Source organism: Anguilla anguilla, chromosome 3 (assembly GCF_013347855.1).
Source record: "Anguilla anguilla isolate fAngAng1 chromosome 3, fAngAng1.pri, whole genome shotgun sequence".
In the NCBI taxonomy this organism is placed as follows: domain Eukaryota; kingdom Metazoa; phylum Chordata; class Actinopteri; order Anguilliformes; family Anguillidae; genus Anguilla; species Anguilla anguilla.
In genome coordinates, this window is record NC_049203.1 from 4,019,698 (window position 1) to 4,032,567 (window position 12,870).

Sequence of the window (12,870 nt, forward strand, 5' to 3'; positions counted from 1 at the left end):
GGTTGTATAAGTAAATATCATAGAATAGTTCAAACAAACAGCTGCATGTCTTTTAATTTAGGACATAGTGAAAATGTGTAACTGTTCTGTATCGTATTACAAATTATTAATCAGATGCCACAGGGAGGCTTCTTTACTTATTGTCAACCACAGAACTCCAAGATTACGAACGCGGTTCAACGTGCACGCGTTTGCGCAAGGACGGGCAAATACTGCCATCTGTTGCCGAGAACGAGATCGGGCACGTCTGTTCGGCATCATCCACTCTTTGTTTTCCAGACGGGGGTTAAAAAACACGGCACAGGGGCCAATTAAGGTCCGCCGAGGACAATGTGCTTGGCCCGGCGCGCGAACCGAGAGCGGCAGTCAGGCCAACCAGGTCCATTCATTTCCAGAAGGCGCGTGCTAAGAAGACGGCTGGCTTGTTTTGCCTGTTCGCTGCAACGCCTCGGAGGCAAGGTGCGAATATCACTCCCGTTAATATCGTGCTCTCCTTGAACGGACGCAGCAAAAAGCATAGCTGTGATGCTAAAAAAACCAAGGTGACCGCTAACTTATACTGAATTCTGTTAGTAAACTGTTGTGGCAATCAGTCAAAATATGCATTATTATTATAAACAAACAAGCTGGATGTGTATACAACATTAAAAAAAAAAAAAAAAACACTGATATGCTCACCATAAAACTCATACAGGGGGTGATGGCTTTCATCAAGGAGGATTCTAGCCTTATTAGTAGACTTTATCAGATCGGGCCAATTTAATTTCAGTAGAGATCTCCTAACGTTCTTAACAGTCCAGAGCACTGAGTACTTATTTTACAGCCAGCTCACCCCTCTTAACATGGTCAATTACTGTGCACAGCAATACCCACAAAATGTGGAATATTTTCACCTTGGCCAAAAAGAAAGCCTTTGGACATATTCCTATTTTATGAGAGATTAAATTTCTTTCCATTGCCATGCAACTGCACATTCCTCTTCCAAGTCTGTATAAATGTAACAAATGCACAGAGCGCCCTCAGCGAAAAATATGCGCACAATATTTCCACTGACCTTTGTTCAGTTATTGTTGCTACTTTTCAATATGAATAACGAAACATTTAAATCCCTGAACAAGGAAATGATTCCAGCTCTTAAATGAAGGGGAAACGTACAATCTGAAAAATACAAGTCAACTTGGTTTTTATTAGAAAACAAGACGTACACGTATAAATATTTCACATGCATATTGCACAAAGAAAAGAATAATATATGACACAGGATAGAGAACAAACGCAGTAATAAGTTTTTAAAAAGGCAGCATCGGTGTATCTTTCTTCCTGTTCTCACCTTTCTCTCTCTCTCTCAAACACACTCCTGTAGTAGCCAACTGAACACTGCCATGGCAAAATACTTCTTGATGAACGATGACCAAAAAAAAAAAAAAAAAATTCTGTGTAAATATCACGATAAATATGCATAGATCTATTTGAATCTGTGTAAGAGTTCATGTCCTTACACAGTCCTTCATGCAGAGTCGGGCGAGTGAACGGGGGGAGGGGGGCCTCAAATTTACGTGAACATTCACTTTAGCCCTGGAGCCCCAGGGTGCATGCCGTCTCTCATAACCACATGCAGGTCTACGGCTGAACAGGTAACAGCCCAATCGGATTTCAACACGTGCGTCAGCCGTTACCAGAAGGCGTTCGGGTCACGTTGCCATTATGCGCTTATCCAAGTCTGAGTCACGCTACCATTACGTGTTTATCTAAGATGGTCATCAACTGTGCTTTGCATTTTGCGGAGATTGGAGAGCCCCCTCAAAAAAAAAAAAAAAAAAAAAAAAAAGGGGGGGGGGCGGAGCTACCATTGTGACATGATTCACTGGCAAATGTACATCAACAAGGTTTGGCTATATGAGGACTTGGCTCCACATAGGTAAAAAAAAAAAATACTATGATTGGTTGAAATCTGTGAGCCACTGATAACACATGAAAGCTCCTCCTTTGGTGCTTATATAGGCAGGCTTGCCCAACAACACGTTCAGCATTTGGGCATAATTCTCAGCACATTGGAAACGGTCGAGCCCTGCATGTGGCACTCTCACTCTCTCTCTCTCTCTCTCTCTCTCTCTCTCAGATTTTTGGCACCTGTAGCACAAATGAACAAAACCTTTGGCAAACTAAAGTTAAACTTGGCTGCAAGACATGGACAACTAAATCACATTATCTAACGGTGCCAGTGCACTTTAATTTTTTTAATTTTTTTAGGGTTGTTTCAAAATTAGACATGCATCCAACGTATGATTACGGGAACACTCTGTGTTCTCATTTAGATGTTTTCTTTTTTTTGTTTGTTTGTAGTTCCCCTTTTCCCCGACACCGTTTCAGGGGATCTGCAAAAACGTGCGTCAGTGACCGTTGTAGCGGGCTCGCCTCGCGCGTCTTTTAAGCGCAAAAAAAAAAAAAAGGCGCCTAGATTTCTGACCACTCAGAATCACGCAGCAGTGCGGTTCTGTTTCCCAGCTTGTCAGATTCACAGCCTCGCGGTACTATGAGCCAAACGAGGGGTTCCTTCAAGACGATTCTCTTTGGTTAAGCCTCGGAAACCGTTACATCTATTCTACAAACAGTTCGCTAAGTTTTGCGACAACGTCCGTGAATAATTTGCTCCCGTTTGGAGGGCGTGGCAGGGCTGCAGCCAGACGCGATGAGCGAGTCATCACTCCGTACACCAATCCACAGCCACAGCGTTGACTTCTGCAACTGCATGATCACCACAGCACCGAATGGGTTTGTAAACGCTTGCGGCTGTTTTCCTTATCTTGAGTTGCTTAAACGACATAATTATAAGATAAGCCCACCCAACTTCTGGGGAAGTGCTTTGTTAAGAGGCAAATGATCTACTACTTCTGAAGAACCGTGATCTTGGGTAGGGGGGTGATGCAAGTAGCCTATGGGTAGCATAAAATCTTCTGGCGGTGTGTTGGTAAACTCATCAATCCACTCAGACCTGGAGAAAACTAGCTAGAACCAATCGGATTATGAGATTTGTCCCGCCTAAAAATGCCTAAAAAAAACTGTTCCTTCCCTTTCCAGAAGCACTACAGATAATTTTCCTTGATCCCCAGACGTTCCAACTGATAGTGTGCGGAATGCTGTCAATTTTTGCAGATGGAAAAATCACGAGAACAGTTTCCCTAGGGATCTTCCTGAAAACTGCCACTCATGCCAAGAGACCCTCCCTCCCACTCTGTTCCCTGCCAATCACGGTCTGTGTCCTCCTGGAACACCTAAATTAGAGAATTTAGGAGCCAAAGAAAGCAAAAGGAGCCAGTGTTGGACCTGGCAGCCGTAGTGTCACAGCGCTCAGCAGGGGGCGCCATTTCACTAGCCAATCCGTGACAGATGTGGTGGTCTCCAAGGTTACGGACATGGCCTGACCAGGTCAAGCTTACTGATCTGCCGTGCCTTCACCATTCTACAATCGCCTGGCAACCAGACCATACGCCATTCCATCATACGCCTGCCTGTCATAGACCCAGCAATTCATTTTTTTGTCCTCTGTAGGGGACACAAGTCTCTACTATTAATCTGAAGAACTGCATATTCTGATATGATGAAACATACACTACGAGGGACATCCAAATAACATAAAACCGATAATAATTATGAGAATATTTTCATCGCAACATGGTTTTTGTTTTTTTTTCTTCATCCAAGACACTTGTAATTATGCCCGGAAAACATTGAAATTACTAAAAACTTTTTTTTTCTTTCTGCCAGGTCTCAAGAGCACTCAGAAGAGATCTGTGAGGACTACAGACTCGGTTTGATAATGAGAAAGCCAAAAGCCTTTAAGGGAACCTCCACTGGGGGGGGGGGGGCGGGGGCGGGGGAACATTAACCAAAAAGCAGAAAATAGGAAAATAACAACATCTCTCATTTGGTTTGTTTCTAAATTGCTTCCTTGTTTAGAATTGGCTTTTTTAAAAAGCTACAGTGTTTGGTATGAAAACAATGGAGCAATGCACTATGGGATTGCTGACTGTCTGCTGGCATCTCTTTGTGAAGGGGCATTTGCTTAGCACCTAGGGGCGTGGTTTTCACGGTCGCTGACTTGCAATAATGCATTTACATTCAGCTCAACGCCTTGCCAGATCAGTGACTGTTTAAGACACGCTTTGAAGGCTTTGGATTTTTTAAAAAGCGACTATAAAAAAGTAAGCAGTTTCCAGCAGATAAATGTGCAGAAGAAGCATTTTACATCTGTGACAATCAATTGTCCCCACTGTGGGCTCAGCCCGTGATGTTCAAAAGCAGCGCGCAAAAGAAACTTTTGAATACGGAGAACTTTGGATTTTTCACTACACGTATATTAAAATACAGCTATAAATACAATTTATATGGATGGAATAAATCCCAGATTTAAACACAGACGCGTGCCACGCGGCAAACCTCAGTACTGCAACTCCAAAGTCCAGAGGAGGGACTTGGTGTTGGGCTACTGGGTGGCTCATCCCATTAAGGCACAGTTTTAGTGTTAATGGACCTCCCTGTCTTTTTATAATTGTAATTAAAAACTGTAAAGGACAGAAAGACTGAGAGCTTGTAGAGCAGTGGTGCATTTCAGAATCTTGTCTCGACGGTGAACGGTGAACCGGAGACTGACTGGAAAAATACATAGCCATTATATTATTAATATTAATATGTAGCTCACAAATAACAAAAGGCAAGCGGCGTAACATCTGAACTCGGGCGTTAAACATTTATGCGAATACGTGATCGACTGCGGCACCTTGGCCAGGTTTGCCTTCCACCCGCCCCCACACAAAAATCGGAGTCGAGCCCAGACACCGGCATTCCCTTAGGTCCCAGAAGATTAGGCAGGTAAGCAAGCAAAGCCAAACAACTCCAGATGGGCGGATTCTCTGGACCCGACAGGTCAGTGTAAAAGGGGGGAGGAAGCCAATGGGAGATTAGGGGGGTGGGGGGCCCCCATCTGTCAAGAATCCCGCCTGTAAAATCCTGGCCACGCGTCAAGAATTCCTCCCTCAACCAATCAAATGATTGAAGTGATTATTGGGAACCGATGGCGCATAAATTAAGTGTGTTTTCAGGGTGACTATTGGCACAGTGAAGAAAACTCCAGGCCACAGGTGATTAACAGTACAGCCCGGCGTCAAACTAGATAGCAGTCTCTCCCCACAGGGCTCGGATGGGATTATGCCAAGAGCTTTAATCAAATGAGGAAGCTCAGAACACTTTAAAGAAAGACCTTTTTTTTCTATCTTACATTTAAGAATGCTCATTTAATTCACACAAAAAACAATGTATACTTGTTTCAAATTTATGAAGAGGAAAATAATGGAAACTCAGTTATCTCACTTAAGTAACTCACTTCTAAACACAAGAACTTGACGTCTGTCACGATGTTTATAAATACTCAGCATAATGACTTCTGACTGGCAGCCCAATAAACGATCGCACTGCTGATTGGTCAAAACGTAAAACGGAAAGCTAGTTACGCAATACACGTTCTCCAGAAGACCAATAGACAATCCTCCAGTCGATGCAGGATAAGAACTTTGTTCCTTTCAGGTATAGAAAAATACTTCAAACTAAACTTACATTCTCAGGCAAATAAATAGGTTTAATATAGTGCTGGTTTTCTTTGGTTCTTCGTGTAAAGCTATAATTATTAAAAAAATATGATTTTGATTGTACAGGGTATTCGCACTAATTATAAAAACAAATCCTTAAGTTCCCTCGTGTCCTTTCGTTCTTCTCACAGACTCAGTGAGAAGCTCCATTAGGACTGTGGGGGGGGCAGATTTAATGCCTCCATACTGACCAAACGCTAGCGATGGGGCGGGGGTGGGCGGAGGTTCCCCCAAAACGGAAAATGGGTGGAGCTAGAATGAGCTGCCTGTCACAGACTTGTTCTCAACAAATCAGAAGGCTTTTCTCCCTGTAAATTTTTACAGTTGGTTTTGAAAATGGAGATTTTTGGTGGTAGCTCCTCCCATTATGTGGGGTTCCTCCAATCGCGGTTCATCTATTTGGACGAGTGGGCAGTCCGTTAAGTTTGGAGTCGCTGGCTTGGTGCCTAATGAGCCAATGAGGGGCGTGGGGCGGGGTCACTGAGGTAGCAACGGCATTAAAAAACACACCCCTTGCTTTTGTGGGGCGGGGCTGGGACAGGCGGGGGCGATCTGTGGCGTGAGCGCAGGACGTTGGAATTGGGCGTGGTCGGGGCGGCGGGGGCATTCCGGGACGGGGTGCGTCCCGACACAAGGGGGGTGCGGAGGAAGGGGCGTTTCTCGGGGGCGTGGTTTTCGGCGCCCCCCTCCCCGCCCCCGAGGCCCCTCTTCGCGCAGGAGGTGGGCGGGGCATGGGGAGGGGGCGTGGCCTTTAGCTGGGCCAGCCTGTCGGTCTTCTTCCTCAGGTCCATTTTGACCAACAGGAGGCTGTTTTGCAGTTCCCCCAGGGCGTGGTCCTGAGGGTGTGGCAGAGGGGGCAGGAAGGTGGAAGAGAGTGTGGGCGGGGCCAAGGGGAGGGAGGGAGGGAGAGAGGAGGAGAGGGCATTAAAAGATGAGAGAAACGGAGAAAAAGAGGACGGGAAGGAAGACCAGACCTGTGTCTCCGCCCTCTGACCTCAACATGAAACGCATCGGCAGGCTGCAGAGCTTTTAGCACCAGCTAGCGCTAGCTGGGGGGGGGGGCGGGGGGGGGCAAGGGGGAGGAGTCTAAAAAAAAGTCTAAAAAAGACATTCAGTGCAGTTTCATTCAAAAGGCAGAAGGTGGGAGATGTAGTTTTTTTCGTTCCATTGGTTAATTTGCTTGGGCTGTCGTTCTCAGAAACTGTAGCACAGGCTGGTGGGGGGGGGGGGGGGGGGTAGGTAGGGGGTGTTGGTTAGACAGGGATGGAAGGAAAGAACGGGAGAAATATTAAGACAGAGGGAGAGGAAGAATAAAAAAAATAACGTATTGGTGAGAGGTAACAGTCATGCATGAAATATGCAGTGGCAGGCGATCATGATGTCCTCCATTCTCCCACTGCACCTGTCACCGAACATTGTACCTGCTTGGCGAGTGTATTATCAGCGTTGGCCAGCGTGAGGCGCAGTCTCTCTCCGCTGGTGCTATGGCAACACGTCCTCTCTGCGGACTGCAGGTCCCTGCCCATGCCCTGCAGGTCCAACCGCAGTTTCCGAAGGCACTGCGAGACAGAGAGAGAGAGGGAGGAAGAGAGGAGAGAGAGAGAGGGAGGAAGAGGGGAGAGAGAGAGAGAGGGAGGGAGGAAGAGGGGAGAGAGAGAGGAAGAGGTGGAGAGAAAGAGAATGAGGGGAAAGATAGAGAGGGAGAGATGATGAGGGGATAAAAAGCAAGAGAGGGAAAGAGAGAAACAGGAGAAAGTAAAAGGAGAGAGGGAGAGAAGAAAAGAATAGCAGGGGAAAACTGTTATGCAAAAACCAAATCACCAGATTAAACAAATCCATCACTGGGCTAAAGGATCTGGTCCAACCTGTTCTATAACACTCAGATTCACACACACACACACACACACACACACACACAGTACTGACCCTCTGTCCCTCCTCCAGCTTGCGCTCCACGGTGGAGGTGAGAGTGCTGGAAGGGGTGGGCAGAGACAGCAGGCCCTGGTAACGCCTCAGCTCTGTGGGGTGGGGGGGTGGGGGTGCACACGTATTGACACCGTCAGTTACAACAGCCCTCCCCAAAATACCCATCTCTCTAAAACACACCCCCAACTCAATCATGATAAAACTCGTTTATTAGGGTTACGTTCATATTCAAACAGACTGAAGAAACCCACTGACTTGAACCATTTGAGTGGAGCAACTTAATCTGTTCAAGCATACACCGGTCTTTGTGATATTAAAAAATACTTTAATCTACAAGCTGGGGAGGTGCATGAAAACCCAGCAATGACACGGCTTGTTACAGACCTCTCGATGTTCATTCTATTAATTCACCCTTTACCGGGAAAACCCCCATTGAGATTGACATCTCTATTCCTAGGGCTACCTGACATAGACACAGTAGCATAATGTTGCAAGACTAGATCATTATACAGTCTCCATGACAACTTAGGAACGACTATGTAGATATTCTAGAACACGTTAGACCAGTTGTAACCAACCCTGTTCCTGGAGATCGACCGTCCTGCTGGTTTTCATTTCAACCCTAATTTGGCACACCTGACTCTACTAATTGGCAGCTCAACAAAGATCTCTGGCAGTTGAATGAGGTGTAGCTTTGATAGGGATGGAGTGAAAAGCTACAGGATAGTAGATCTCCAGGAACAGGGTTGGGCAGCCCTGCTCCAGCTGTTGAATGATGTGTGTGCTTTATTAGGGTTGGGGTGAAAATCTTACAGGATGGTAGATCTCCAGGAACAGGGTTGGGCAGCCCTGCTCTAGCTGTTGAATGATGCGTGTGCTTTATTAGGGTTGGGGTGAAAACCGACAGGACGGTAGATCTCCAGGAACAGGGTTGGGCAGCCCTGCTCTAGCTGTTGAATGATGCGTGTGCTTTATTGGGGTTGGTGTGAAAATCTGACAGGATGGTAGATCTCCAGGAACAGGCTTGGGCAGCCCTGCTCTAGCTGTTGAATGATATGTAGCTTTATTAGGTTTGGAGTGAAAACCTACAGGATAGTAGATCTCCAGGAACAGGGTTGGGCAGCCCTGCTCTAGCTGCTGAATGATGCGTGTGCTTTATTGGGGTTGGTGTGAAAACCTACAGGACGGTAGGTCTCGGGGTAGTAACAGGGTTGGTCGCCACGGCGATAGGCCGCAGCACAATGCAGCGCAGGCCTTGTGTGTGTGAACAGTCTCACCCTGCGTTTTCCCCAGCAGCTCAGAGCGACACTGATCCAGCTCCGCCTGCACTCTGCTCAGCTCCTCCGCCACCGAGAAGCAGGCGGAGGAGGAAGATGACGAGGAAGAGGAGGAGAAGGAGGAGGAGGAGGAGGAGGAGGACGCCTGGCGCCGGGAGAGACGGTGGGTCTCTGGGTCGGGCGGCGCGGCGCTCACCCCCGACCCCGCCTCTGCACTCCTCCGCAGCTCGGCAGCCAGCCGCTCGATCTGTTCATCCCGGTCCTGAGAGGAACAGGGGGGGGTCAGCGAATAAGGATCCCTCTGAGGTGTGTGCACACGAGTGAGCGAACAAGCGCTATGATAACTAGACACTCATATTAGCCCAAGCAGCTGATTGTAACTGACAGGAGGGGTTTGCTGCCCTGAACCATTGCACCCACTGAGGTGTCTGTCTATATCAGGGGTTTTCAACCAGTTTTGATCCATTGGTCTCCCACCCAGGCTCATAATTATCATGGGGACCCCCCCAATCATAATAAGTTAAAAAATAGTCACTGCATATCAAGTCATATCAATGGCCAGGAACCCCCTACAGCACCTTCAAAGATCCTCATGGGCCCACAGACCCCCTGTTGCCAGGGACCCTAAAACCCAGGGTCTACAGCATAATCACCAGAAACCTATCAGAGGAGAACTGCTGGCATAATAGATGGGGAAAAAGTGCACTTGTTCTGAGCTGTGGAAGAATCTGCCAATCTGTGCGCTCTTTCACAGCGGCTCTGCGTCAGGAGCAGTGGACTGAGGAGGACGACGTGAGTGTACAGCTGATGGCTGTCACACAGCTTCCTCCCTCTCTCATCCACCTCATCGCTGTCTGCTAGGAATAGCCTCCTTTCCCCTCCCTTTCTCACTCACTCTCTCTCTCCCTCCCTCCCTCCCCAGTCTCCCTCCCTCCCACCCTCCTTCTCTCTCTCCCTCCCTCTGTCCCCCTCTGTCGTCTTCCCTCCCTCGCTCTCTCATCCACCCCGTCTCTGTCTGCTAGGAATAGTCTCCCTTCCCCTCCCTTTCTCTCTCAGCCTCCCTCCCCCTGTCTTCCTCCCTCCTTCTCTCTCTCTCTCATCCACCCCGTCTCTGTCTGCTAGGAATAGTCTCCCTTCCCCTCCCTTTCTCTCTCAGCCTCCCTCCCCGTCTTCCTCCCTCCTTCTCTCTCTCTCTCATCCACCCCGTCTGTCTGCTAGGAATAGCCTCCCTTTCCCTCGCTTTCTCTCCATCCCTCCCTCCCTCCCTCCCACTCTGTCACTCTCCCTCCCTCTCCCTCTCCCTCTCGTCAGGGCGCCATCATATTTCGATAAAACCATAACACACTACTAACGTTTATTTCCGCGACGCAGAATTACCAAACGTTGAAATAAAAAAGTAAAGCCGGATTGGGACCTGAGCTGTGCGAGGCAGTCAATTTCATTTGTTAAAGAGCCGTTAACCTATATAAAAATAAAAAAGACGGTTCATCTAATAAATCCCGACAATAAACTATAAAAATAAGGTTTGTGAAGGGCAGCCATGCGGCCTGCTGCCAGCGCCGCTCACCTCGGGCGACACGCTGCGGCTTTAATGACCCCGCAGAACAGGAACCTGCGCGGACTCGATTCATTTCATCGATGTTTTGTATTTGTGTGCTGAAGCAGAGCACTGGCCTCGCTGATACCGGGGGAGCGAAAGCTTTCAGAACTCTGAGCTGAGCGCCTCTCCTGCTTTTTAAACATCAGCCGCTGCTGTGGTAAGATCAGGGCCCGATAGTGCTGGCCTTCGCTTCCCCCCCCCCCCCCCACCCCCGATGGGTATTTGCGGTTTCTTGTTTGTTGCGTTTTAAATTTACCCGACCCCGTGTTCGTAAGGTGCAGTCCTGAGGCTGAATGGTATTGGCACTATTTGACTTTCAGGTGAACCCACTGGGAAAAGGAGGTAATTTAAAATGTCTGTAACAGTAAAATTGAGCTGAAAAGGCACCAGGTTGAATCATTCTTTTGATTGGAATCTTTGCTTCCATTGCCATATAGCGGCTACTTTCTCTCAGTTATCACTCATTTTTGGAACTATGAGTTATAAGCCTGAGTTCATAACCTGTAGTCAAAACAGTTGTAATCTGAATCTCATGGGAACACATGATAAAGGGCTTTGGGTCTAGCATGGGTCTGGTGGGTGTAGTGTGTCACTGTATGGTGGGTGGTGCATATTGGGTGGGTGTAGTTTGTCTGGTGGGTGGTGCATATCTAGTGGGTGTAGCATGTTTCTCTGGTGGGTGTAGCATGTCACTGGTGGGTGTAGCAGGTTTCTCTGGTGGGTGTAGCATGTCACTGGTGGGTGTAGCAGGTTTCTCTGGTGGGTGTAGCATGTCACTGGTGGGTGTAGCAGGTTTCTCTGGTGGGTGTAGCATGTCACTGGTGGGTGTAGCAGGTTTCTCTGGTGGGTGTAGCAGGCTTCTCTGGTGGGTGTAGCGTGTCTCTCACCTGTATCTCCTGGGTGTAGAATCTCTTCAGGCTCTTCTGCAGGTTGTTGATCTTGTTCTCGTGTCGCTCCTCCATTAGCGCTCTCTCTGACTCCAGAGTCTCACTGCACAGAAACAGCTGCACATCAACCTCACAGAACAACACACACACACACACACACATCAGCCTCACACAACCACTCCCTCCTCCACCTCCTCCTCCTCTTCCTCCCCGTACCTGAAGTCGTGCTCCATGTGCGCGATCACCTCCATCATCTCGCCGCACACCTGCTCCCTCACCCTGGCCTCCAGCTCCTCCTTCTCCTCCCTCTGTCTCTGCACCTCCTTCTTCAGGACCTCGATGGCACATATCAGCTCCTGGGGAGAAGCAGCCCCGTCACTGTACAAATTCACAAGCTGAGAGCTGGAAGCTTTTTTAACTGGGAGGTAACGAGAATGAATCTGTTGGGCAAATGATCCTTATGGTTGGACAGATTATAGCCTGAGGGGAGTTAGACTAGCTCAGGGGCAGGCAACGCTGGTCCTGGAGCACCAGTGATGTCTCTGGGCTTTTGTTCCATCGGAACTTGGTTGCTTGGCTACAAGAGTTTGATGGATCATTAGGAGACTGCAATTAGGCAGTTATAGGTTTGGATGGAGCAGAAACCACAACCATCTCTGGCTCTCCAGCACCAGGGTTGCCTACCTCTGGACTAGCTGGTAAAGACAAACAGGGCTGCCCAAACCTGTTCCTGGAGATCTAACATCCTGTAGGTTTTCATTTCAACCCTAATTCACCACACCTGATTCCACTAATTAAGCAGCTCAATGGGATCTCTAGCTGTTGAATGAGGTGCGGCTTTGTTAGGGCTGGAGTGAAAACCCACAGGAAGGTTAAATCTCCGGGAACAGGGTTTGGCAGCCGTGGTCTAAGCAGGTTAAGTGTGTGTTAGTGTGCAGGTCAGAAGAGCAGGATGACACATCCTGGCCTCCGGGTTGTGTCATGGAGTAGGCGGAGTCCAGGAGAGGGGCGGGGCCAATGGGGCCTGTGAGCACAGGGTGGACAGAGTGTAACCCCAGGGAAGAGAACCGATTTCGGAGAGGGGCTCGTAAAGCGCAGGGACCGACCTCGGGGTCAAACATGGTGACGTCACCCTCTTCCTCCTGGCTGCACTCTCCCGCTCCCTCCTCCTCCTCCTCTCGAGCGTTCTCGTTGGTCTGCAGCCCGTGCGACCGCAGCAGCGATTGGATGTAGGCCACGTGCGTCTTGGCGGACGGCCCGTGGACAAGCTGAGGAAGAGGAAGCTTGTTTGAGAGTCGGCCAGACGGGAGCTCCAGCCCTGGGAGTGGAGGGGCCTATGAATTATGCCTGCTCAGGAACAGGGAGACCACTCCGCGTTTGGATCGGAGTCGATCTGCCGTCAGTATGGGTATGGCTCTTGCTATCGGCAATAAAAACTCTTTCAAGGCAGGTTCGCTCATGAATATTCACGACGCTCTCAGACGGGCAGCACTCGATGGTTCCAAGTTGCAGAGACAAGGAGTTTTCTGTGACTGGAC

At 48.5% G+C, this 12,870-nt stretch overlaps 1 protein-coding gene across 4 annotated transcripts in view; it reads right to left on the minus strand.

Annotated features, from left to right (window-relative positions):
- Positions 1-5,396: 5,396 nt before the first annotated feature.
- Positions 5,397-12,870, minus strand: part of LOC118222522 (kinesin-like protein KIF20A) — a 15,051-nt gene continuing 7,577 nt past the window's right edge. For 2 of the 4 annotated variants that reach the window (XM_035408173.1, XM_035408172.1), the window contains 7 exons: positions 12,439-12,600; positions 11,549-11,688; positions 11,333-11,435; positions 8,846-9,107; positions 7,569-7,660; positions 7,064-7,201; positions 5,397-6,478 (listed from right to left, as the gene is read on the minus strand). In XM_035408173.1, the coding sequence (XP_035264064.1) occupies positions 6,140-6,478; positions 7,064-7,201; positions 7,569-7,660; positions 8,846-9,107; positions 11,333-11,435; positions 11,549-11,688; positions 12,439-12,600 (1,236 nt within the window). In that variant the 3' untranslated portion in view covers positions 5,397-6,139. Of the gene's footprint in view, positions 6,479-6,752; positions 6,856-7,063; positions 7,202-7,568; positions 7,661-8,845; positions 9,108-11,332; positions 11,436-11,548; positions 11,689-12,438; positions 12,601-12,870 lie in introns of those variants that run through there. The other 2 variants (XM_035408175.1, XM_035408174.1) reach the window with 2 other exon arrangements.